Below are 26860 nucleotides of genomic sequence, written 5' to 3'. Positions count from 1 at the left end.
TAGCAATTCTAATGTTGGTGATTATTTGTGAGTTTAAGGGTCCTGTTATAATGACCAGATTTCAACATAAGTTTTCTTTTAGTATAATATGCCACCAGTGAAAATATAAACTTTTTACTAGTTAGTACTTACCAAACAAGGTAGGAAGTAAATACTAGGAAAATCATGATAAGAAAACCACCACCTGAAACGCCATAAACCCAAATTTTCACTCGGCCATCTGTTTAAAATAAAGAATAACAGACTTAGCATACAAAAGCTTTTATTTCTCATTTAATTAGTGTATTATTTATTTCTCATCTGAATTCTGAGATTTGCAGAAGTCAAAAGCATACATGGAAACACTCATGTGACAGCTGTCAAATGTCCAAAGATAGGTGAAAATATTAAATACAGGTTATCAATTTTTTCACAATGCCAAAGACCAGCAATCAGTACTTCATAAAATCTAACAACTGGCAGGATATTTTGAATTTATTTTCATTTATATATACTTCTAATACAAAAGTATTACAAAACATATCCACATGTAGAAGTATATATTAATTTGGATTTGATATCTGCAAGAGGTTAAAAAAAAAAAAAGAACCAAATAGTCTGATCTATTTTGTGATTTTAACTATATGACATATATATATATAGACATATATATATATATATATATATATATATATATATATATATATAACTATATGACCTTGACTGTATGTATAGATTTGAGTTGTTTCTGGAAAACACATGGTTTTTGCTAAGTTTTACATGAGCACACAGTTAATTAAACTTAGAATTGCACTGATAATAGCAATGCCTTAGCTATTATTATTATTAGGAACAAAAGGAATTATGTTCCTTTCTGAAAGATGTACACACAAAGGTTCATTATACTACACTGAATGTAATTAACTGTCGGTCCAAAAAAACACATATCAGAATCTTATTCTAAAGACATTCATAGGATAAAAAACAATCTATTGTAAACATTTGTTTGAAAGAAAATCACTATTACTTTCAATTATATTGTGACTATGTATTACAGTTTTTGCTTACAAGACACTTTCAATCCTCAATCGAGCTTTAGAATGAGTTTTCAACACAGTAGTGACATTTTTTTTACGGTCATAAAACTTTTAACAAAGCTTTGATTTTGATCTCTTTGAAACACTAATGATGTGATGCCCTATTCTGAATTTTTTACACTGGCAATTAAAAAAAGTCTTCCCTGCATATAGGGCCATCGTTACCATCTTTCTAAATTCCATATATATGAGTAAGAATGCACCTTTCATCTTATTACCCCTAAACCTCAAAGAGTTGAAGTATTGTAAGATCCAGTGCTTTTAAATCCCTATTGCAGAGGTATGTGATCTGAGTGACCTTCAAATCATGTTACTTAAAGAAGAATTAATATAGCTGTTTATAAGAAGCTAATGCTGTATCGCACTATAGCACAGAGGGCTTAGCTCGGTTCTCTGTAGTGACCTGGATAGATGCGATGAGGAGGGAAGTCCAAGAAAGAGGGGATATATGTGTGCATGTGACTGATTCACTTCATTGTACAGCAGAAACTAACATAACACTGTAAAACATTTATACTATGATAAAAAACAATTAAAAATATGTAGTGGAAAATTAGTCTTCCTACCTGAGCTCCCTCCCCAGGTGCTATCACTGTTACCAATTTATGAACCATCTCATAGTTTTCTCTGCAAATGCAAGCAAATGAGTATATACACAACATGCATGCCCTTTTTAAAAAAGACACAAATGGTCCTTATCATTCACTTTGGTACTACTTTTCCACCTAACAATACATATTAAAACTATTTCCATGCTAGTTCATAAAGGGAGGTCCATCTCATCCTTTTTAATACCCCTAAGAGATATTACACAGTTGTATCATATTTTTGGGTTTTTTTGTTATTCTGTTTGTAGAGATGTTATTTCCACTTGTTATGTTATTTCCATTCCATAATGTTATTTCCATTCTGTTTGTAGAGATGTTATTTCCATTTGCTATATAATAAGCAATCATATAATTATTTACGTCCTTCTCTTAGTATGTGTGTATATATATATATATGTATGATAGGTTTTGCCTAATTGCCTTCCTGAGAGGTTGCTCAAATTTTCAACCCCATTATGAGAACCTAATGAAAGTTATAAACTTTCTCCCAGACTAAATATATATTTTACATATGTTTATATACATACATACATATACAAGTGTATATATGAGTATACATATATGTATGTATCTGTGTTTATGTATATATGTGTACACACATGTATAGTCACATACATGGTATTAATGCTTTAGTTAGGTTTCCAAAGTTTAAGCACCTCATTTGTGGCTTTGAAAACTCATTTCCTTGGAACCTCATCCTACTTCTCTCCCTGAAATAGGGTCTACAAGCAATGAGTGAGCCTGGTTGCATTTCATAGCATGCTTCCCTCAGCTTTAAGTCTGTTTCTCTAAATTAGCTAAATATCACAGAATGAATATGATTTTTAATATCTACAGCATGCCCAGACGTACTTGGGAACCAAAACTTAAGTTATTGTGGTCATCCTTATAAGCTAGTCCCAGAATGTCTTGTTTCTCCCACTAGGTCTAGGGTCCTTTGTGTCTGGGCTCTAGTTTTGCTTCATTTAAGCATGTCATCAGGGCACTTTGGTACAACCAAGGCTTCGGGTCTGGGTGGAAAGTTCCCAAGGTATGTTTTGTCTGAGCTTCATGTGTGTCTTCCCCCTCAAGGTTCCTTCCATCAATCATGCTAGCTCCCTCAGTCATTTGCAGCGCTTTGTTTTCTGGAAGAGGTATGTACATTAGGCACAGATAATTTTGCTTTCATATTTTTGTCCAATTCTTAAAGAGGGAAGTAGACACCAGTGCTGTGTAAGGATCTTACTGGCTTGCCTTTCATAACTTCCTGTCACTTACTGGTGGTGTGACCTTGGTCAAATTAGTTTGAATTGCCAGTTTCAGAATCCTAATCTCTAGAGGGATAACAACATCTCATTATGTTGCAAGAATGTAATGAGATGAGTCATGCAATACAACCAGCATGGAATCATAGGGTACAGAGAAATTATCCAATACTCTTCGTTCTTATCCTTGATCTCCACTAAGTTTCGAGTCCTGTAGGCCTGACACTGTGCTAACACTCATGAAAATTCTGCAGGACAGATGCCTAGATTGATTCATAGATGAGGAAACAGTTCCAGAGAGGCAAAGAAATTACATGCAATCACAAAGCGGGTACCTCTGATCCATGATACACATAAGGTCTCTTGGCCTCTGAAATTGATGCTGTTTTACTATATCACTAGTGTTTCTCAAGCCAGATAGGGTACCTAGAATTTCCCTACATAACTCCATGTTCCTGAGAATCTATTCCTTTTTTTGTTTTTCAATTATATATAAAACTTCACAGTTATAAAGTCTTTGGCAAAGATAATTTACAATTCAAACATTTTCAAAGATGAATATTTTGTTTCCTAAACTCAGACTGGGGTTGACAGACTTATTCTCAACCACCCATGAACACGTTTGACACTACATGGCACTCAAGTGTGAGAAAGCTTGAACAAGACCATATTGCCTTTTCTGTCCCTTCTTCCCTCCATGCTTTCCATCATGAGAAGGGGTCACAATATGAACCCTATTCCCCCAAGAGAAAATTTACATTTCTTACTCATAACTGATATGTACCTGGATCAAGGGGTTGGAGCGACCATCCTTTAAAAATATCATGTATTTTTGAATTCACAGGTCTGTTTTTCCCAGCAAGGATTTTCACATCAGCTTTTTTATCCTCTGAGCCTGGTACCTTCATGCAGTAATCCAGGAGACCATTTGATCTCATGATTTCTGTATAGCCTTTCTCACAACCACAAACTCCACCCTACAGCATGAAAAATACATTTATGGTTACACAGTGAGTGGTAGAGATGAAAAAATAACACCTTAATTGTTGGACCTGCTTAATAGTTGCATGATTTGTCATGGCAATTTAGGGTTTTTCAGCACCAGACTTGGCAAAGAGATGAAAATTCAATAAATAGTTCATCTTTCTGATTTCCAAAGTCAACACTTCAATAAATCATCAGTTCTTTCTAGTGGCTGATCATTTTTACAACTTCCAAATTGAAACCATAATTTTTTGTCAATAGAGAATATGAACTACATCCTTTTCTCTCTTATAGAGGTGTTTAAAGCTTTAATTAAAAATTTACTTCGGTTCTTCCCCCAGCTACTTCAGATTCCTGCCTGCTTACTCCAATCTGTCCTTAACATTGAGAAGCAAAGCAACAGAAATTATGTGCATATCTTCTCTGAGTTTTGTGCTCTTTGAGGTCTCTTTCTGCCTGTATCATCTTCTACCATTGACCACGAACTAGACCGAACTGGCTCTCCACTCATAGACTTAGTTCTTCACTAAAAGGAGACAGTCCAAGGCTGTGAAGGGGAAAAAAAATACAAAAACTTTGCCAAAAGCATATGTCCACAAGAGGGAGGAAAGACAGACAGATATCTTGAAGTAACCTGAGTGTCACAACACATCATCAAATTCCTAGTTGGCATCATGATAATGGGTCTTTCATATTGTCTGTGGATACCTGGTAATTTTCATGCACAATAAACCTTTCAAAGAAACTGATAATGTTCTATCTGTCTCTGGAATTGAAACTGAAATAACTGCTCTTCCTTCCTCCAGGAAACATAAAGGCAATAGAGGAGAATAGAAAATAAGCATGAGATTATGAATCTCTATGACTTTGCTATTAGGATTCCTTACATAAAACTATGGTATTTTCTCAACATACCTTATGAGCCTTAAACGGTAACTCATATCAATCTTTATGCATCAGCCATATATACTTACTGGTTCCAAATAGGGGAAGGGGTACGTCATGCCTGTATATTGTCACCTGCTTATTTAATTTATATGCAGAGTACATCATGACAAACACTGGGCTGGATGAAGTACAAGCTGCAATCAAGATTGCAGGGAGAAATATCAATAACCTCAGATATGCAGATGACACCACCCATATGGCAGAAAGTGAAGAAGAACTAAAAAGCCTCTTGATGACGGTGAAACAGAAGAGTGAAAAAGTTGGCTTAAAACTCAATATTCAGAAAACTAAGATCATGGCATTTGGTCCCATCACTCCATGGCAAATAGATGGGGAAACAGTGGAAACAGTGACGGACTTTATTTTTTTGGGCTTCAAAATCACTGCAGATGGTGACTGTGAGCATGAAATTAAAAGGCGCTTACTCCTTGGAAGAAAAGTCATGACCAAATTAGACAGCATGTTAAAAAACAGAGATATGACTTTGCCAACAAAGGTCTGTCTAGTCAAAGCTATGGTTCTTCCAGTAGTCATGTATGGATATGAGAGTTGGACCATAAAGAAAGCTGAGCACCAAATAATTGATACTTTGATCTGTGCTGTTGGAGAAGACTCTGAGAGTCCCTTGGACTGCAAGGAGATCCAACTAGTTCATCCTAAAGGAAATCAGTCCTGAATATTCATTGGAAGGACTGATGCTGAAGCTGAAACTCCAATACTTTGGCCATCTGATATGAAGAGCTGACTCATTTGCAAAGACCCTGATGCTGGGAAAGATTGAAGGCGGGAGAAGAAGGGGATGACATCACCAGCTTGATGGACATGAGTTTGAGTAAACTCTGGGAGTTGGTAATGGACAGGGAGGCCTGGCATCCATGGGGTCGCAGAGTCAGACATGACTTAGTGACCGAACTGAACTATTTACTTAGGTCATAAGTGTTGACTGAACTCATGATTTTGAGGAGCAACAGATACTAAAACTAAAAATTAGAAGTTAAAAAAACATAATTAATAAATGCCTAAATTTTAGGTAGAGATTGTATAATGACAGTTATCATTATAAATATTTCCAGTGGTTTTAATTAAAGATATTACTCAGTGTTCGATGGGGAGAAACTAATGGAGAAAATTGGTACAAGCTCAGATATGAAAGCCATCTTTTCAAGATGTGTCTCTATTTGGTCTGAATGAAAAGCTGTAACCAGTTATATAGGACAGAGGTTCAAGGGAACAGGTATTTTATGTTTATTACAGAGGGTATTCAGAGAGTTGGTGGGAAGCCACAACTGCTATTTCACAAACATTAGCCCATGAAGTCGGTGCTGATCTCTTTTCCTTTTTCTCCACTGGCGATTTAATCCCTAGCTTTCCTATGTCAAAGAATTAACCTACTTCTACTTGAAGTAGACGGTCCATAAAATAGAATGGAGCATTTGAATCATTTTAACCAAATCATTTTTGGAAAGAACACATTATAAGAAGAAACTCCTTTCTTTGAGAGACAGGGCACACCTTTCTTCTATATACACTGTACACTTTGAGCGTCACTGATTAGAATACATGGTACATTTTGCATTAAATCCTGAGCAGTAATGAGTGGGAATTAAAGAAAAGGAGAAAAATTTCTGCTTTAAAAAATGTATATATATACACACACATAATTATTACCCATAACCATACTATCAACTTATTTAAAATCAACTAAAATTTATACACACTAATCACAGTGTAATCAATTTTAGTACCTAATGTTTAGCAAACATGAACATATCCTTTTAAAGATTTTGCAAGATAGTTTAGATATATGAAAGGCTAAGAATGAAGGAAATAATCAGAGGAGAAAAAGAGCTAACAGAGATTAGATATCTGAAAGAGAGGTTAGCTATAAAAGACTGTTTTCTTGAACACATGGCCATGCAAAGAAATTCTTAATAGCTGCGATTACTTCTGCAAATGCCTCTAGGTGGTATCGTGGGCCCATGGAATTGCTGCTTGGGATAAAGGAGACTGGAAAACATCAGACAACATACATATAACACAATTAAATTACCTGTCCAAGGCTCTAGCACCTGACTCACCTGCGTGCAGTAGGAGAAAGGCTTTCTGCAAGCTGGGTTACACTGCCGAATAGCAGCAGGGCGTGCCTGAGGGGAGCAGCCTCCTACAAAGGAAATCCCACCATCATTTACAGATTTTTCTAGGGTAAATACTCACTTCTTTTCCTCTCTGACACTGGCTACCTTGTAACAGTATTATTTTAAAAAAAAATCTGTTTGCTGACAGTGTGGCTGTTTTATTTTGTTGACTATTCTAGGAGAGGCTGTTTGAGATGGGAGGCTCTGCTAACAGAAGCTGTTTACAGTTGAGATTTTACACCTGCGTGTTGGCCAGGTGATTCTATCACATGGCTTCACTTGAGGGCAAAGCCTGTGAGTGTCAGCATCAGTAAAAGAACTGATGAAATCTCAACTGAAGTTCAGTAGCAGAAAATATATACGCTCGAAGATCTGTCTACGTACTTTTTTTCCAGCTCCCAAACTAGGTACTAGACCAATTTCCAACAACTAAACACTAAAAGAAAGCCACTAGCCCATTCATGAGACCACAATATTAAACATTTTGGTAACATTTTAAATGTATTTCAGCCAGAATACACACATACACACACACATGCAGAGTCACATACAGATTGCCACAAGCATTTTTAAGAGCAAATGTATACACTCCAGCAGGGATAATCACACATCTGACACTAGTACATGAAGGTCCTTATTAAAACAGCTTTGAGTAACTAGATGGAATAATATCTCTATAATCTAAAAATCATTTATATATTAGTCATGCCTTCCTGAATTCAAGGCACCAGCAAAGAAGTTGACATATTATCAAGGGCACCATTGAAGCTACATTTATATACCACTGGTTGCATGTATAGGTTCTTGTCTCTGCATTATTATAATTGTCAACCAATTATATAGTATATAACCATAACATAAAATTATGATTTTATAACTAGAGAAAATTTTGTGTTTAAGGCTGCGTAGGGAGTTGCATCTACATTTTTCTGAAGAATGAAATAGCTAAAATCTGTTGCTTGAAAAATAATTTCTGCAGGGGAAAAAAACAAAACACAAGGATCCAGAATGAGCAGGTAGGTGTGAAATTGATCATGTGTTAGTGGCAGTAACCACACAGCCTTGTCACTGCCAACAGAGTTTGGAGGTGGTGTTTTTTCCTCCTTAAACCAGGGATCTCCACCATGCAGTGTGTATACTCCATGGGGAGAAGATCACCTGAGAGCCAGGAAAAACATGTTAGAATTTGTATATTTTAGCCAACATTTTACACTTTAGCAATGAAATTAAGCTGTGATAATACTTGGCAGGTGACACTGGTAACCTGAGCTCATTCATCAGGTGGCCCTGGGATGTCCACCAGCCACAAGGTACTCCACACAGAGAATCTGAAGTGGAACCCTCACCGGTCGGTAAACTCTCAGCACACAGCAGCAAGTGATGCTTTCTGTGTTCCTGGTTAGGCAGACTTACAGTATATTTAGTTTTAACATTAACTTACACAATGGGCAAGTCACTTAAAATAAATGATTGTATGGAAAAACTATGGGTTAAAGGGACAACCAATAATGAAAAAAACGAGTAAGCTAGAAAAAGGTGAAGCAATCTTTCTATTCCAATAGAAAAATCGAGATTCTTCTATTCTGACGAGCTCTTAGCCCTGGCACTAAGTAAAAAGAATGACAATTTGATTTTCTTTCATAAGAAGGCATCGAAGCAAACCCCTTTAAAATGATTGAGAAGACCATTTGTAGAATCTAATTGCATTCACTGTCATGAACGAGGAACCCTTCCTTCAATATATATTCAGATATTAAATAATAATCAAGGCTACCACATTGTTAAAAAATGAAACTTTCAGTACATGAACATAAGCATCTATAATTTACAGGAAAATGTTTTTAATCATTAATATATTTTAGCTTTTATATCTTTATCAACTTAATTTCAATTTCTGTATATGTTTCATAACATGATACATTAGCACAGTAGTGTGGGATTTTAGGATAGTTTGAGATCTGTTCTCAAATACCTTTTACTGAAAAGGTAAATCTTTTACAATTTTAGAGACCATTGTTTTAAACCAACATCTGTGTCTTTCAGTTTTTGTCTTAGATCATGATACTCAAGGAAATTTTATTATGTAACAACTGATGCTGAAGCTGAAACTCCAATACTTTGGCTACCTGATGCGAAGAACTGACTCCTTGGAAAAGACCCTAATGCTGGGAAAGATCGAAGGTGGGAGGAGAAGGGGACGACAGAGGATGAGATAGTTGGATGGCATCACCAACTCAATGGACATGAGTTTGAGTAAACTCTGGGAGTTGGTGATGGACAGGGAAGCCTGGAGTGCTGCAGTCCATGGGGTCACAAAGAGTCGGACAGGGCTGAGCGACTGAAATGAACTGAACTGAACTACGTTAAGTTGTCTGATATACTGTGTGTGTGTATGCTTAGTCACCCAGTCATATCTAACTCTTTGTGACACCATGGACTGTAGCCCACTAGGCTCCTCTGTCCATGGAATTCTCCAGGCAAGACTACTGGAATAGGCTGCCATTTCCTTATCAAGGGGATCTTCCTGACTCGGGGATTGAACCCCTGTCTCCTACAGCTCCTGCACTGGCAGGTGAATTCGTTACAATTGTGCCACCTCGGTAGCCCATCTGATATATTATGGGACGTCATATAGAGTGGTTTGCTTTCTAGGATGCAGAGATCTAATGGCAACTTGCCGTGAAGTTCATCTAAGTCCACTCCTCAGTCTTCCCTTGCTTATAATTTTTTAGGCTAATTCTTCTCACCAACAGCAACACTCAGAGATCTTTCCGAAGGGCCCACATGAATCTGAGGCAGGAATACCTGTGACGTTAATGCCATCTGAACGTTGGCACCACACAGTTCGTTCGTTATTGTTCCAAAGACTCGCTTTCCATGTGTAGTGATAACATTTACCTCCTGCAAGTAAACACGATAACAGCGGTTCTATTATGCCTCAATCAAAGCAGAATAAGCATTGATCAATCAAGGCTGAGAGTTGAAAAGTGCTTTGGTACCTGTACAAGGGCGTGTTTCTAGAACCTGCTGGGGGCAGCTGTCTTGGTTCTCAAAAGACTGAATTATAAATGTCCTTGACCTAGATTGGCGACCCAGAGTCTCGAAGCTTCTTCCATCAATGCAGGTCAGCTCACACGTGCTCCACGCTGACCATTCCGTTAAATGGCAGTCTCCTGGAGGACCATGCAGCAGAGGGCAGAGGAAACCGTGAAAACTGGCCCCTGGCCCCATTTACACACACAGGGTTCACAGTGGGATTCGTGTGGCGCCGCGGTGACCAGGTGCACTCCAGAAACTACAAATTCTATGCTGACAAATTTCCTAATTGGAAAGCACTAGGAGTGAGGAAGTAATTTATGGTTTCATCGAGTTGAATGAAAAGTGCCAAGCACTATACCGCCCTTACTTTGCCTCAAATCATGGCAGTTTTATCTGGAGAACACTAGTGTCTACTAGTGACAATAAAAATTTTTAAAGCATGTGTAAAGATTATAGCAACTCAGTTTTTAAAGAGCATCATAACATCATAAAATGGATGTTCACAGAAATTATACAAAGGAAAGAAGTATAGTAACTTTAAACTTAAAGAATGGTTCATTTAACAATCCAAACATGCCCAATTTGTGTGTGTGTATATATATGTCGATATGTATGAATGTACGTATACACACATATATGTTCCATGCCATATTATAAGAATACATAAGGATATATTTAGCCACCTTAAAGTCCTGCCATACAAGGTAAGTTCTGTTATTAGGATTAAAATAAACTCATAAATCTTATGTAACTAAGAATAACCTTCACAATTACATAGAACTTGCTTGTTTAACAGAGTGCTTTCATTTTTAGCCTTACTTGTCATCACCATGTCATCAGCCAGGGCTCATCACTCATGGATTCAGTCATTGTTTTTTGAATGCTGGTAATGTGCTTGGTGTGGTCAGGTATTATTAACACATTTTCCAGATGGAGCAACCACTGCTCAAAGCGACAAGAGTACATGTCTCAGGCAAAATGCCAGTGATGTGATAGTGACAAGAATCTAACTTAGCTCTTACATTTCCAAGTCCAGTGCTTCCCCCTGACTTGCCCTGCCAGCCTACTTTGCCTCTATAGAAGCTGTTAGGTATATTCCAAAGTGATAACCAATGACACATGGATTAAAGTTAGTTACAAACTTCAACTTGGATGAGAGAGAATTCCAAAAAACAGAAAAATAAATAAAAAGGTCACCCTGGAAGGCACTCCCAATCATTTAAAATTACCTACCTGGGCAAGGCACTGAACATGGCTGTTTCAAGATGCTGTCTTGAAAGGGCATCTCTCCACACAGTGCATTGTCTACATGTACAGTCCAGGGAGATATTGAACCGTTGTGGACCACACAGGAGAGGCTGCGGGTCTGGACTCCTTCCCCACAGTCTCCACCCTGTCAGAGGAAAGGATGCTGTCAGCATTACCCAAATCAGGAACATCTCAATGTTTTGGCTCCCACCATCTCTTGGGCAAAAAAACCAAAAAGCAAAAAAACACAGTTGCATATTTCTGCAGCTTCCTCCTCTTGAGAGTTATCTTTCAGTTGTTGATAATAAGGCATCCCTGAGCAATTCTTTTAGAGCTGACAGAGCAACTGAAGCAGAAATGCAAATTTATGCCTTGAAATTTATGCACTCAGAATATGACGATTCATGCTGGAACTCAGCCAGGATTGACTGAAAAAGAAAAACGATACCTAATTTGTCTAGGTGTATGTGATAAAGTGGCCTAATCCATAATCACTCCCCAAAAGAGCATGTACAACCACAGGGTGTACATTTCTCTTTTGCTTTGCTTGTTTTTCTTTTGTAGGGAATTCAGTACTTTCTCATGTGGATTAGATTGGGGTTTCCAGTAAAACGCTGATTTTCTCAGAATGCTGAATATTATTCTTTGAAGACATATACAAATCCCCCTCAGATTATTCTGGCCAATTAGAAAAAAAATGTGCAGTGTCTCACAGAAACAGAAGCTTTGTGGTTATCTAGCTCAACCATCTGCCTGATGAAAGACTTCCTACTCTAACATTTTTAGCAGATACTCACGAGGTGAGTAATTATCTCCTCAGTTTTAGTCAGGTGCTCATATTTCAAAAAGAAGTCCATTGGATATTTGGATAACTGGAGAGGGTAGTTTTGTGGCTTTTTTTTTTTTTTTTTGCATAAATGCCTTAGAAAACAGAGCCCAAAGCAAAGCTTCTATACTAAGGAGGTGAAATCCCAGGGGTGCAAGAGTGAGGCTGAGCAAACCATCACAGGTGCAGAGGAAAAGCAAATATAAGGTAGTGTGTTGTCAACTGGCCTCAATTTCATAGTAAACACAGCTGGTTTCTTGGTCAATCACATTGTTTAGACAGGACACATGGATCATCCAAGATGTGGTGGCAGGAAAAAGGCAGAGGCAGCTCCTCCATGGATATGCCAGCTCCTCCATGGATCTAGTTCTCATTGATCAACTATCATCCCAGGGAAACTTCCATATACTCCCAAGGTATTATCTCCCCTACACTTCCAAGGTATGTTACTCAGCTCCCACTACCAGGAAATAGGTGGAAGACCAAGAGTTTTTATGATTACTTCTGGTATAGCTAGAGAGAGAGAAAGAACATTTGCATAGACTCTGTTGCTGCAGACAAGGATGCTACATGCTACAACCCATTATTAGGTGATAACTGGACAGCTGGAATCTGCACTGGGAAACTGAGTTTCAGCTCCTCCTTATTTCTCCCTCCCACTACAGGACTCAAACTACATTGCTAGACCTTAGAGCTTCTGTGGCTCTGGCAGCAGCAGGATTGAAGAGGGACATGGTGGGCAGCTAAAGCAGTCACGGCAGTGCTCCGGGGTGTGGAGCAGGTGACTCAGAGGCTGCTGGGCCCGCTGAGCAGCAGCCAGCTCAAGGCACTGTGGCAGCAGCTGCTAAGCACCAAGGGCAGGTGGTGGATGGGCTGCCGGATGTGCAGGATGGTGCAGAGGCTGCTGAGAAAAATTCTCTCAGATTCAAAGCTATACTGGCAAAAAAAAAAAAAAAGAAAAGGTGCAACTTGGAGGAGGTCTAAGATACAGCAACTTAGAGACTGAATCATCTGAGCAGACACACAAACTAGGACCATCACATCCTTTTCCATAGATGTTTTAACAAGAATTGTGCTTTGTTTATCTAAGACGGCAATCCCCACACTTGCTATCTCAATACCTCATAACTGTTCTAACCATTGTGAAATGGTTTAAAAAAAATGTGCCCTAGTTATGAACCCAAGTGCACTTTTTTTTTGAGAAATGGAGGTTCAAAATCAATTCACAATATATTCATCCAAACCAAATGTTCTAGTAAATATTTATACCCTAAAGTTGAAAATAACTAGTATAAGTTAAATTTGGGTTTGGGGGAGGGTTCTTTCTGTAACTTATTATTCCAGGTGAGGAATGGCTAAATTGCATAAGGTACATGTTTCACTGTAGAGTGTCAGAGTTCATGAACTTGGAGTCTGACAATACTTCAGCATGTCTGAAGTTTGAAGTTACTGCTCTCTAGAATCTCAGGTAAATGGAGATGCAATTGATTAGAGCTTTGTTTGACATTCCAGGAGATGGAGTGTGCAGAAAGGAGGGAGCACTTTCAAAAACAAGACAAACAATAATATGTTTCTAGTATGTATCCATGTTCCACCTTAATCTCTTATACCTTTGACAACCACAGCCACAGTATGAGGAGAAATCAGCAGCAGAATGATAATTTCATTCATAAAGCAAGCATTCATCTAGTCTCACTCATGAGACTTTACACACCAGGACTCGAAAACTGAGCCAGGCTTCTTAGAACAAGATGGTCAACAGTCAGAATTCTGTCACCAAGTCTCTGCTGTCCAGATCATTAATGGACTTCCTGTCTACTCTGCATCAGCATCACCAGATGTGGATCAGCAGGTGGTGCTAATACCCATAATCAGAGTTTTAATCAAACCTATAAGAACAACCTCAATTTACTGAGCTCTAAATTTATGTCAGGTACTATGCTCAGCACTACATATGACTTGTCTGCTGCTGTTACTGCTAAGTCGCTTCAGTCGTGTCCGACTCTGTGCAACCCCACAGACGGCAGCCCACCAGGCTCCTCTGTCCCTGGGATTCTCCAGGCAAGAACACTGGAGTGGGTTGCCATTGCCTTCTCCAATGCAGGAAAGTGAAAAGTGAAAGTGAAGTTGCACAGTCGTGTCCAACTCCTAGCGACCCCATGGACTGCAGCCTACCAGGCTCCTCCGTCCACGGGATTTTCCAGGCAAGAGTACTGGAGCGGGGTGCCATTGCCTTCTCTGATGACTTGTCTAATCGCTACCGAAACCTCCAGCAAAACAGGTACTACTGCTCCTCCTGTGGTGTACATAAGTAAACAGAGTTCGGAGAGTTTGAAAACCCGGCAAAAAGTGCAGAGTGAGGAACTGGAAAAAAAATTTTGACGAAAATTAGGCCTGCAAAGATGCTGATAATAGGGGGAAGCATGCGAGTTTGGGAAATTAAGGGGCATATGGAAACTCTCTGCTCAGTTTTTTGGCATACTGGAAACTACTTTAAAAAAATACAGTCTAGAGACTTCCCTGATAGTCCAGGGGTTAAGACACAGCTTTTCAATGCAGGGGGCACAAGTTCAATCCCTGGTCAGGGAACTAAGGTCCCACATGCCACAGGGTGCAGTCAACTATTAAAACAAACAAAAAATAAATAAAAACACTCAAGTATCTTTAAATAAATAAAAATAAAAGTCTACTGATATGTATTTAAATAATGGTACAAAATAAGTGTGTGAGTCTATAAATATACATAAATGTAAAATGGTGAATCTAGTGAAGAGTAGAGGGTGTACCTTCATGTTATTCCACTTTTCAAAATGAGAAGTTCTGAGAAATACTAAGGAATAGATGAAGAAGTCTACAAAATAATATTTAAGAATATATAAAATAAAATCTAAACAAAATTAGACCCGAGAGACTCCAGAGTCTGAGCTCTGAAACAGATTTTGCAACATATGTGTGATATGTGTTATCAGCTAAGAAACTTGGAAGGAGTTAGGAAACCCTGAAGAAAAATGAAGCCTGAGGATAAACACTTTCATTTGCAAATCTCTTTCCACAGATGATGGTGACAGAATTGGCATATCCACCGTGCCCTGGGCAAGCTCCTCTGGTTGGGGTTTGATCCACTTGATGGCAATCAGCCACTTCAACCACCACCTCCAGTGAATAAGTCTGCAACCCATATCGGGCAGGTCAGGATATTACAGAACAAAGGGAAGCAGAAGGACAGCTGTGAGAGAGGTGCACTTGCTTTGTGTGTGGAGGTTCATGTGTATTCTGATCAGTAACTCCCCAAACTCAGCTTACATAGATGTGCAAGAAAAGGGGACCCATTGGAAATGTCTTGTGTTATGTATCGCACAAAGCATTCAAAATCAGGCTTCAGGAAGAACAGGAATGCAGTTCAAACTCAGCAAAAATTCAAATATCATCAAGATTCTCTTTCGTCTCTGAGTTACTGACTTTATCTGTAACATCAGATGGGAATATGTGACAGCAAAGAGTGTTTGAATATAATATCTTTGAACAGCTTCAATTCCATTCCAAATTTTGGGGGAAGAATGCTGCTGGTCTCCTGCAAGTAAGGTGCCCACACAGGAATAATCAATATAGACATGTTTTCTGAGAGCTTTGCCTGGATTGAGGCTAACTCCAGTTTCCTCCTGACTGGAAATGTCAGTGATTGGAATGACCTCATCTAGAAATCTAAGGCACTAAGGTGTATCTCTGGATACACCTGCTCTCATGGTCTCCAGGGCCCCTGTGCCTGGGTATCTCCATCAGATACCACAACCCCCTCTCCCCACCTCCACAAGCACTGCTATAGAGAATGTTCACCACCCACCACTCCGGCCCGTATGGTTCCAGCTAAAGTTCACTATGTGACAGCAAAATTTCAAACATTACATTTGACATTTCCCCTGCATGCTCCTAGGAGACAAACTGGCAGATTTGTCTATTAAAAAAAAAAAAGAATAAAAAGCTCTTGATACCCAGGAAGATAAAAGGAAAAGTATTGGGTTGGTCAAAAAGTTCACCTGGGATTTTCTGTAATGTCTTATGGAAAAACCCAAGTGAACTTTTCGCCATCTCAATACAAAAGAACAAGTGAGGAACAGTAGCAGCTGGAAGGCTGGTGAGACAGAGTGTGTGCAGTTTGTCCCCATCCTTCCCTTCTTCTTCCTGTCTTTTCTCTTCCTTCTCCTGCCATGGGTTCCTAAATTCTTTGAATTTGTTTTCTCTACTCTCTCAACTATTATTAGGAGAAATCTTCCTTCCATTTCTTATTTGTGATTCTAAGCAGTATTGAAAAAAAACTGTTGATGATTTAGGAAAGAGAGCTTTGGACTGAGTACACAAAGTATTCATATTTAAAGCCACTAGGTTACTATTGAATTAATTAACATGGTGCCTTATTTTCTGTGAAAAGGAGACTGAACAAATGTACCACCCATTTTTATTCCTCTGGGACTTATTAAAATACATGGGCATTTAACTTCTGCAAGATAATGATGCTGCACAACAATGTCATCCTGACAGGAACACTGTGAGAATACTCTGCAGATATCTTAATGCATAATCAAAATTATTGTTACCTAATTAAATCTGCCTTGGAATACGAACTGAAGGATAAACTAGTAAAACAAGAAAATAGAGAAAAATCAGTGTGCTTTTTTCCTTACACAAGAAACCAGAGAGAAGATGCCATAGAGCATCATTGCTGACCCAGCAAAAGCTCTGGGTATGTGATCTATTAGGATGTTACTAGTCATTTATATTTCAGGTCAATAAAAAGCAATCATTGAGGAAAATGTAGTAACCTTGGTTTGTGTAATAATGTTAAAATATAACTTTCATGCACTTTTGGTTTTCTGCCCACTTTTTGCCTAAGCCTAAAAGTGCTTTTTTAAGAAATACAGTCTATGACAGGTTGTGCATTTCTATAGCATCAGGGTTTTGCCTAATTGCATAATGCTTTGATATTTCCAACCAGCCAAGAAGATAGAAAATTCTTTAAGATGCTAAAAAGATTGAAAGTCCCCTGATCCAACTCATTACAAATAGTTGATAACGATGGGCATTTATTTTCCTAGCAATATCACTCTGTATGAAGTTAAGTCATTTGGTTCTTTTTTCCATGCTCTCTGTTGCATAAAAATACACTGTGCCAGGCCCCTGGTGTTGTGAAGTTTGTTCCATCACCTTGTAGATTTGAACAGACAAGTACTTTGGACAGACTGAGAAACATTTCTTTAAATGTCATTATATGACCTACCTCCAATTTACATGCAGACCAATTGCTGAGGACCCAGCTGTAGCAGGGGGTCATGGGGCAGGTTTTGTGCTGGGTAAGCTCTGTGGGACATGGCCGGCCTTCTCCTTGGGTTGGGATAAGGATAAATCGAGTTCGGCTCCTCTGACCTAAAATGAGAAGGACAATGTCAGCTTTTCTGTTAGAGTTTAGCTAAAAAAGGAATTAAGAACAGAATGTTGCCATATATATAAAAGTCTTCACTAAATCACGCTGAACTTCGTCATGTCCAGGTTTCAGTTATTTTGCTATTTTAATTTAGGTTTCCATGGAGATACAGGTCATCCAAGGTCTGCATATGCTTGTGGATCTGAAACTGTCTTCTATTTCAGCCATCCTACGTCCAAACTCTGTACTGTTGCTGAATAGACTGACCCCGTAAACACTGGCAGAATGTTAATTCATTTAATAAATATTTCTTTCTTAAGCTCTAGAATAACCAAAGCATGTGCCATGTGCTAGGGATGCAGTGATAAAATAGCCCAATGTACCTCCTGCCTTCACAAACCTTACATTCTAGGCTAGAATCACCAATATTAAGCAAAAAGAGAATGGCATTTCCTATGTTAGGTTCGAAATCATCAAGTGAGATAGAAAATTGCACATAATCCAAATTACCCTAGAAAATTCCCTAGGAAGATGCCAAGATTACCCTAGAAAATTCCCTAGGAAGATGCCAAGATTACCCTAGAAAACTCCCTAGTGTGGTTCCAGTAGTGTCACTCCATTAATTCAACATGACCAGTTTTCCTAGAGTTTAGGACCAATTTCTCTTTTTCACTGAATATAAGATAAAGTTGTTAACTTGTGTGAAGAAGCCATGATGTTTGAAAAACATTTTTTCCTAATGAGAGGAAATTGGTTAATAAGAATGGTTCAGGAAAGAGCAGGACTCTCATGTCATCTTATACCCACTGCTAGGCATCAGGTCATAAACTTACTAACAGGAATAATGGATGTAATTTAAATGTTTCGTGCTCCTGCTTTCTCTCCCACTCACTCTTGTCTTTACTCATTTGTTACTGATGAACTATGGTATGCATATAGTTTCCTTAATATTAGTCATCTGTGAATCCAATGCCCTTCTACTGTTGTTATAAAATTAATTATGTGATTTTATTCGTGATAAATGTGAAAGGAAAAACAGAAGGTTCTCCGAGAGCATGTTATGGGGATGCCACCCAGTCTGCGAAAGAATCAGAGAATATTTCCTTGAGCAGTTGAGCTTTAAACAGAAATCTGAAGGAGTAAGTCAGACATGATGTACAGAGAGTGGCCCACTGACCCACACAGAAGAAATAGCGTGTGAATAGGTCATGAGGTGCAGAGGAGAAGGACAGGTTTGAGGACCTGACAGAAGGCCAGTGTGGCTGGACAAAGAGCAAGGGACAGAATAGATTGAATGAATACTGTTAAAGCTAATAAAAGTGAGAATCAAAGATTATACATTTATATATATATATATATATTTTTTTTTAGATTATACATTTATATTTTAAGAGAAATGGGCAGATAGCAACGACTTCACTTCTGCATAGAATTTACTTGAAAACCTTAGGTAAGCATAATTCTCAGATGTCCTCAAGTTCAGGGAGAAGTAAGGGTAACTAACACATTCAGTGGACTAGACCTCTTAGTGGTCACCAGAATATCATCATAGATATGGTGGAAAGTCAATTCTCTTTAAGAAGACCCTTGAAGAAAACTAGGATATTCTCATCACTGCATTCTAAATTCCTTGAGGCCCGAGACTCTGTCTCTAACATGAGACTCCCTATATATTAAGTATTAATTGAATATTTGTTTAATTCATATTTTTGTAAACTGTCTCTATGATATTATCTGGTGTGCAAACATGTGTGATGCTATTGCTAAGCAGTTTTCTAAATACTTATATACTGACTCACTGAATAGTCATAACAGTCCTAGAGGAAAATTCTATTATTTTCACATATTATAGATAAGGAAATTGCATCACAGAGCTTGTCGCTTCTTTAAGGTAAAAAACATAGTAAGTTGCAGAACAGGATTCAAACCCAGAAAGTTTTGCTACAGAGATGACTGTATTAGCCAAGATGCTAATGCAAGAGAACATCACGTGAGGGCCCAGACAAGACAGCAAGGAATGGACTGATCTGGGTCTTGTATGGGAAACAGAAAGGAAACATAAGGTGGCAGTAAAATTTGTGTTGTTGGTAACTGAGGCTTTGTGAACAACAGAACATTTACATTTAGACCAATGTTCCCTCCCAACATCACTCAAATCAAATCATACTTGTTGGACATCACCTTATTCATATGAAACATTGTCCCTGCTCAATGAATGCATTTGGCTCAATATTTCATATTAACTCTTACTTAAATACTCTTCAGTTTTATAATAATCTTTATGTTTATTCTCTTGAACTAAATATCTATTATTCTATTGTCATTATAATTGCATCCTGTTCTCTATCCATCTTTGTAAGACTAATGACAATGTAGTGTCACCTTTATCACAGCTAAAGAGGTTCTATTTCATTAAAACCAAATCACTTCAAGCTTGTTCTTGAATTGATGGCATGCATCACTGCCATTCCTTTAGGACTGCTGGACATAGATGTGGGGCGGGGGAACCTAATGAAGTCAATAGAAAAAAAAAGAAAAATGAAGTCCTCTAACCACCCACTGAAAGGCCAGCCATATGATTTCTCTGCTTTTTGCTATCCAAACACAAAGATAAGCTCAAACAAGGTCAACTACTACCAAGAAGCATATAATTCTATATTTTGAAGTATATTATGTTTTTTTTTCTTTTTTGATTATTGGAATATAATTGCTTGACAATGTTGTGTTAGTTTCTGCTCTACAACAAAGTGGATCAGCTATATGTATGCGTGTATCCCATCCCTCTTGAGCCTCCCTCTCATCCCCTATCCCCATCCCACCCGTTTTAGGTCATCACAGAGCACAGAGCTGAGCTTCCTGTATACAGCAACTTCTCACTAGCTATATCTTACCCATGGTAGTGTACATATGTCAGTCCTAATTTCCCAGTTGGTCCCACCCCTCCCTTCCTCTTTGTATCTACATGTCTATTCTCTATGTCTGCATCTCTATTCTTGCATTGCTATTAAGTTCATCTGTACTGTTTTTCAAAGATAAAGAAGTAGTCGCTCAGCTGTGTCCAACTCTTTGCGACCCTTTGGATTGTAGCCCTCCAGGCTCCTCTGTCCATGGGATCGTCCAGGCAAGAATATTGGGGTGAGTTGCCATTTTCCTCCTCCAGGGGATCTTCCTGATCAAGGGATTGAACCCATGTCTTCTTTGTCTCCCGCATTGAAGGCAGATTCTTTACCTGCTGAGCCACTGGGGAAGCCCAGCACGACCTAGATGGTGGGATGGGGTGGGAGGTGGGGGGGAAGGTCAAGAGGAAAGGGACACATGTACACCTATGGCTGATTCACATTTATGTATGGTAGAAAACAACACAATATTGTAATTATTCTTGAATTAAAAATAAATTAAAATGATGTGATATATATATAATATATAATGGAATATTACCAGGCCATAAAAAGGAACAAAGTTGGTTTATTTGTAGTGATATGGATGGACCTAGAGTCTGTCATACAGAGTGAAGTAAGTCAGAAAGAGAAAAACAAATATTTTATATTATGTTTAACTGGCTAACATTAACATTCAATAAGAAAACTTTGTTTATAAATGCATGAGAGTATAAAAGGTACCTGCTTTACCTTAAGTTTCTGTAAGGTACTATGTTTTTTTTATTTTTTTTAATTTTTTTTCAGTGGGTTTTGTCATACATTAACATGAATCAGCCATATAGTTACATGTATTCCCCATCCCGATCCCCCCTCCCACCTCCCTCCCCACCCGACTCCTCAGGGTCCTCCCAGTGCACCAGGCCCGAGCACTTGACTCATGCATCCCACCTGGGCTGGTGGTCTGTTTCACCATAGATAATATACATGCTGTTCTTTCAAAACATCCCACCCTCACGTTCTCCCCCAGAGTTCAAAAGTCTGTTCTGTACTTCTGTGTCTCTTTTTCTGTTGTGCATATAGGGTTATCGCTACCATCTATCTAAATTCTGTATATATGTGTTAGTATACTGTAATGTTCTTTATCTTTCTGGCTTACTTCACTCTGTATAATGGGCTCCAGTTTCATCCATCTCATTAGAACTGATTCAAATGAATTCTTTTTAACAGCTAAGTAATATTCCATGGTGTATATGTACCACAGCTTCCTTATCCATTCATCTGCTGATGGACATTTAGGTTGCTTCCATGTCCTGGCTATTATAAACAGTGCTGCGATGAACATTGGGGTGCATGTGTCTCTTTCAGATCTGGATTCCTCAGTGTGTATGCCCAGAAGTGGTATTGCTGGGTCATATGGCAGTTCTATTTCCAGTTTTTTAAGAAATCTCCACACTGTTTTCCATAGTGGCTGTACTAGTTTGCATTCGCACCAACAGTGTAAGAGGGTTCCCTTTTCTCCACACCCTCTCCAGCATTTATTGCTTGTAGACTTTTGGATAGCAGCCATCCTGACTGGCATGTAATAGTACCTCATTGTGGTTTTGATTTGCATTTCTCTGATAATGAGTGATGTTGAGCATCTTTTCATGTGTTTGTTAGCCATCTGTATAAGGTACTATGTTTAAATAAGTTCCTTTTTCAATCAGGAATCTTATAAACTAAATAATCAGAGAAAATATCTCACAATTAGGAACTTTCCCCACAATTCTGAAATTGCAAATATAATATCTAGCTACATGGGATACAAGGAGCCCTGCCGTTTCCAATGGTCTCTGGAATTCTAAGCACCACATTGGATGTAATACTCAGCCTTGCACCTATCTCTCAGCATGGTTATTCTAAAAGGGACCTTTAAGGACAGAAGACTTAAGGAATTGTTTTGATGATAGGGATTTTCATGTGAGAGATAAGACAGTGGAAAACGTAGCCAAATGAAATATATTTAAAATTATGATCTATTGTAGAATATGAGAAAGACCATTTGAAAGCAGCTGATGTATGATGCAAAGAAACCTGGACTTGGCATCAAAACTCTCTATTTGGAAACAGTTCTCTCAAGTTAACAGCTCGTAAATGATGTGAATGTATGAAAGTACTTTAACCCCTGTAAGCATCAATTTCCTCTTCTGTAAAATAAAATTAAGTGCACAGATAGTCCTCATTATCTGAGGATAATTCACAATGGGGAAAATGCCATTTAAAATTAGTTTATTTCATAGGAATTACATTATTTTAAATACATAATAAATCTCTAAATGGGACTGATTGTGGGACTAAAAATATGCAAGTGGGTTTATTTTATCTAATATCAACTACCATTATCATTATCTAATATCAATTATATTTATTTTATCTAGTATCATTACATGAAGATAATTACAACTATGCAGTTATTAACACAAAGAACAAACAAATTATTGATATTTCTTAATCATAATTTTATGATGACCCTAGGAAGGGTTTATTGTTATCATGTGGGTTTCATAGTTTGGTCATAGAATCTACTATTTTAGTTATTTTTCATCAGTTTTCTCAAGAGCTCCCTTTAATCTTTTGTGTACAGATTGCCTAATTTTGTGCCCTTTTCTTATGGGTACACATTCCATTTACAGCAAGAAATGTACCAGCAAATACCCTGATGCAGTGACAGAGCACATGTATCACTCCAGGAGGCTCATTGGCTGGGGGATGGCTTTACAAGTGGTCAGTTCATCAGTGGGTATTTTGATAGTATGAGGAGTTCTGCTTCCTACAGATCTTACAATTATGCTGATTCAGGTGAAGACTAAGGAGATGAGGACTCCTTGGACTAACCCCATGTTGGTTATATGAATGAAAATACACTATATAGAAACTACAGCATATCTGAAATATAGTAGATACTGGCTAAGTTTTAATATTTTTAAACGTTTATTTTGACCACTACTATTTTATATCAGTTCCTTGACCTGGCCCTGGAACAAGCCTGTAATGGGAATATAAAGTATGCTACTCATGTTCTACTGGGCTTTATAACATGAAATGCACACAACTATGAAGTTCGTAATGATTCAGCCTGGTCCCACCAAAACCACTACACCCTGGCCTGCACTCCTCTGCCCTCCGTGTAAGAGAGAAGGGTGCTGCCATCTACATCCTCATGCAGCCAATATGAGAAGGAGAGAAACTTCTTGGACACTTTACACACAACTCTTGTTTGGGTTTCTGAATCTATCTGAAACCTGAATTCAATAGTTGATATAGACAATATGTTTAATGGATAATACCAATGAGATATAGAAACTCATGCTCTTATTCATCTACACTTCAGGCTATAAAAGAGAGCAAAGCATTAGTTTTCAAATACATTTCCAATTGAATAAAGACCTTAGATTACAGTAGGTTAAGTTTGCTTACAATTCTCTCTAAGCTTTTCCTCTCCTCCCTTGAGGAATATTGAAAACTCATTATAAGCAACAGTGATACTAAGCCTACTATTAAATTAGCAATAATTTCTGGCAATTAAGGAAAAAAGATTACTTGATGAGACTTCCAGAAAAAAAAATAAGAAAGATAATGAGGCATGCTAGCTCTAACACATGGAACCCTAGGAGAGGCCAATACTACTACCTACACATAGGTTTAAAGGGTATGGGACCAGATCACACTCCCATTGAACTCAGCAGGAGTCAGGCTTTGCTCTGAGGCTCCACTGACAAAGGGAAGGTGTGGGGAACTTTAAGCAGTAAAAGAACTCCTGAAAACTGGTTACGTATTTGTCAATAGATACATTCATAAAAAGATACAGAGTCAAATGCAGTGGTTCTCTGTTCTGACCATACTTTCAGGTCCAGGGAGTCAGCCACCAACACTGTTACAGTGACAGGCTCTAAACACTGAAGCCCCTGACTATACCGACAGATACTGATGTAATTAGCTGAAAATCATGGTTTGGATAGCGCTGGATGATCTGAATAAGAAAAGCAAACAATGCAGATATGTTTGTATAGGAAATTGGAAAGGAAACAAGGATAATAGAGCAATGAAGAACATGCTTATTTAACCTTAAATAGATCATTAAATAAAATGTCTAAGCAATTCATATGAATATACTTATATGCTCCAATGTCCACAGACATAAAAAATACAAAAACAGCAGCATGTGATGCCACCTTGAGCTTAAAGAATGTTATTTGAAAATTATTATTACGGGTTTGCTTTCCACCTTGGAATTGTTTGTTTTAATATGAGTTAAATTTTCAAGGCAGGTGCACAGTCATTGGCAGAGAATTGTCTTCCTGAGCTGACATCTATAGGGGCTGGCTCGCCTACACCACAAAGGATGATGTTCAGTGTCACTGAGCTTAAGGTGATGATAGTCCCTCTTGGTGGTTCAGTTGCTAAGTCATGTCTGACTGTGATGATGGTCCTTCCTGATATACACTCAAAAATTAGGCTACTGAATAAAATGTTTCTGCCTTTAAGTATTTTCTCTTATGAATTTATTCCTAAGATTTTGGCACCTAATATTTCGGCTACCTAATATTAATATCAAGGCTATATATTGTCACCCTGCTTATTTAACTTATATGCAGAGTACATCATGTGAAATGCTGGGCTGGATGAAGCTCAAGCTGGAATCAAGATTCCCAGGAGAAATATCAGTAATCTCAGATATGCAGATGACACCACCCTTATGGAAGAAAGTGAAGAGGAACTAAGGAGCCCCCTGAAGAGGGAGAAAGAGGAGAGTGAAAAAGTTGGCTTAAGACTCAACATTCAAAAAACTAAGATCATGGCATCCAGTCCTATCATTCCATAGCAAATAGATGGGGAAACAATGAGAGACTATTTTGGGGGGCTCTAAATCACTGCAGAATGTGACTGACGCCATGATATTAAGAGATACTTGTTCCTTGGAAGAAACGCTATGACAAACCTACACAGCATATTCAAAAGCAGAGACATCACTTTGCTGACAAAGGTCTATATTGTGAAAGTTATGGTTTTTTCATAGTCATGTATGGATGTGAGAGTTGGACCATAAACAAGGCTGAGTGCCAAAGAATTGATGCTTTTGAACTTTGGTGATGGAGAGGACTCTTGAGAATCCCTTAGACAGGAAGGAGATCAAACCAGTCAATCCTAAAAGAAATCAATCCTGAATATTCATTGGAAGGACTGATGGTGAAGCTCCAACACTTTGGCCACCTGCTGTGAAGAGCCGACTCATTGGAAAAGACCCTGATGCTGGGAAAGATTGAGGGCAGGAAGAGAAGGGGGTGACAGAAGATGAGATGGTTAGATGGCATCATCGACTCAATGGACATAAATCTGAGCAAACTCAGACAGTGAAGGACAGGGAAGCCTGGTATGCTGCAATCCATCGGGTATCAAAAAATCAGACATGACACAGCAACTGAACAACAACCACCTAATATTAATCAGTAGAAAATATGAGCAGATGACAAAATACATGAAAAAGAAACAAAGGGATACTATCAAAAACCTTGTTAATGGCCAGTCGTGCCAATCTATTAACCAATTTTAATCACATATGTCTCTGTGGTTAAGGCAATTTATTATATAATTCCACTGGTCATTATAAAAGTATTCCTCATTATGGAGGAAGGGCTTAAATTAATTGAGTGAATACAGTGTTCCAGGATATAGAGATGATATAGCATATTCTTGCTTAGTTCTTTTCCCTTCCTTCTGATTTATTTGCCTCCCTTCACCTGAAAGCACCCACTCTCCCCATGCCCCTCGAATCTATCATTTCAACAAGAATCCCAGTCTCATATTTCATATGTGATAAACTGAAGCCCAGAGAAGTTAATTAGCTAAGCAAGAAGGATGGTAACAAAAATAAGTCCAATTCCAAAATCATCTGTTTTTCAACAAATTTTATCTGGTCCAAGTCAGGTATCAGATGATACTTGTTTAAGGCCACTTAAACAGATTTGAAAAGTACACTTAGTTCTACTCTCTGCAATCAATGTGTTACTTATATTCACGTGTTTCATTTTTCCTTTAGAAAAAAAAATGGTAATTAAAATTATGTCATTAGTACTTTCTCTGTGACAACTCATTTGCTTTTGGGTATTTGTCAGAGTAAATTTCCCAAAACAGCAGGAAGTTAGATTGTATATAAAATGCTCAGTTAATTTCATGCAGTTCTTTATGCTGGACATCTGTTTTTTTTACTACTTTTCACAAACACCACCAAGGAATTTTTATCCAAATTTATTTTTAAGTGCCAAGTTTAAGTATACATTCTGTATTGACATGACTTTGGGATCAAGGTTATTTTCTAATGTAACAGGGTGGAAAAAAATTATGATCTTGAGCTGCTAGCTAAAGATAAATCTTCAGCATATGATTGACATCATGAGAGAGAGAAGATGCAGTAATATTC

General features: G+C 38.1%; 1 protein-coding gene across 1 annotated transcript in view; it reads right to left on the bottom strand.

Moving 5' to 3' along the window:
• THSD7B (thrombospondin type 1 domain containing 7B) overlaps positions 1–26860 on the bottom strand; it is an 828580-nt gene that overhangs the window by 10353 nt on the left and 791367 nt on the right. Inside the window, exons 20-26 of the mRNA XM_065927840.1 lie at positions 17381–17526; positions 11268–11427; positions 9995–10168; positions 9801–9896; positions 6939–7021; positions 3713–3905; positions 133–220 (exon numbers count right to left, since the gene is read on the bottom strand). Of these exons, the coding sequence (XP_065783912.1) occupies positions 133–220; positions 3713–3905; positions 6939–7021; positions 9801–9896; positions 9995–10168; positions 11268–11427; positions 17381–17526 (940 nt within the window). The remainder of the gene's footprint in view (positions 1–132; positions 221–3712; positions 3906–6938; positions 7022–9800; positions 9897–9994; positions 10169–11267; positions 11428–17380; positions 17527–26860) is intronic.

The sequence above is a fragment of the Muntiacus reevesi genome, chromosome 3 (assembly GCF_963930625.1).
Source record: "Muntiacus reevesi chromosome 3, mMunRee1.1, whole genome shotgun sequence".
In the NCBI taxonomy this organism is placed as follows: Eukaryota; Metazoa; Chordata; class Mammalia; order Artiodactyla; family Cervidae; genus Muntiacus; species Muntiacus reevesi.
Note: the sequence above shows the minus strand (reverse complement) of the source record. Positions and strands in the feature narration are given on the sequence as shown.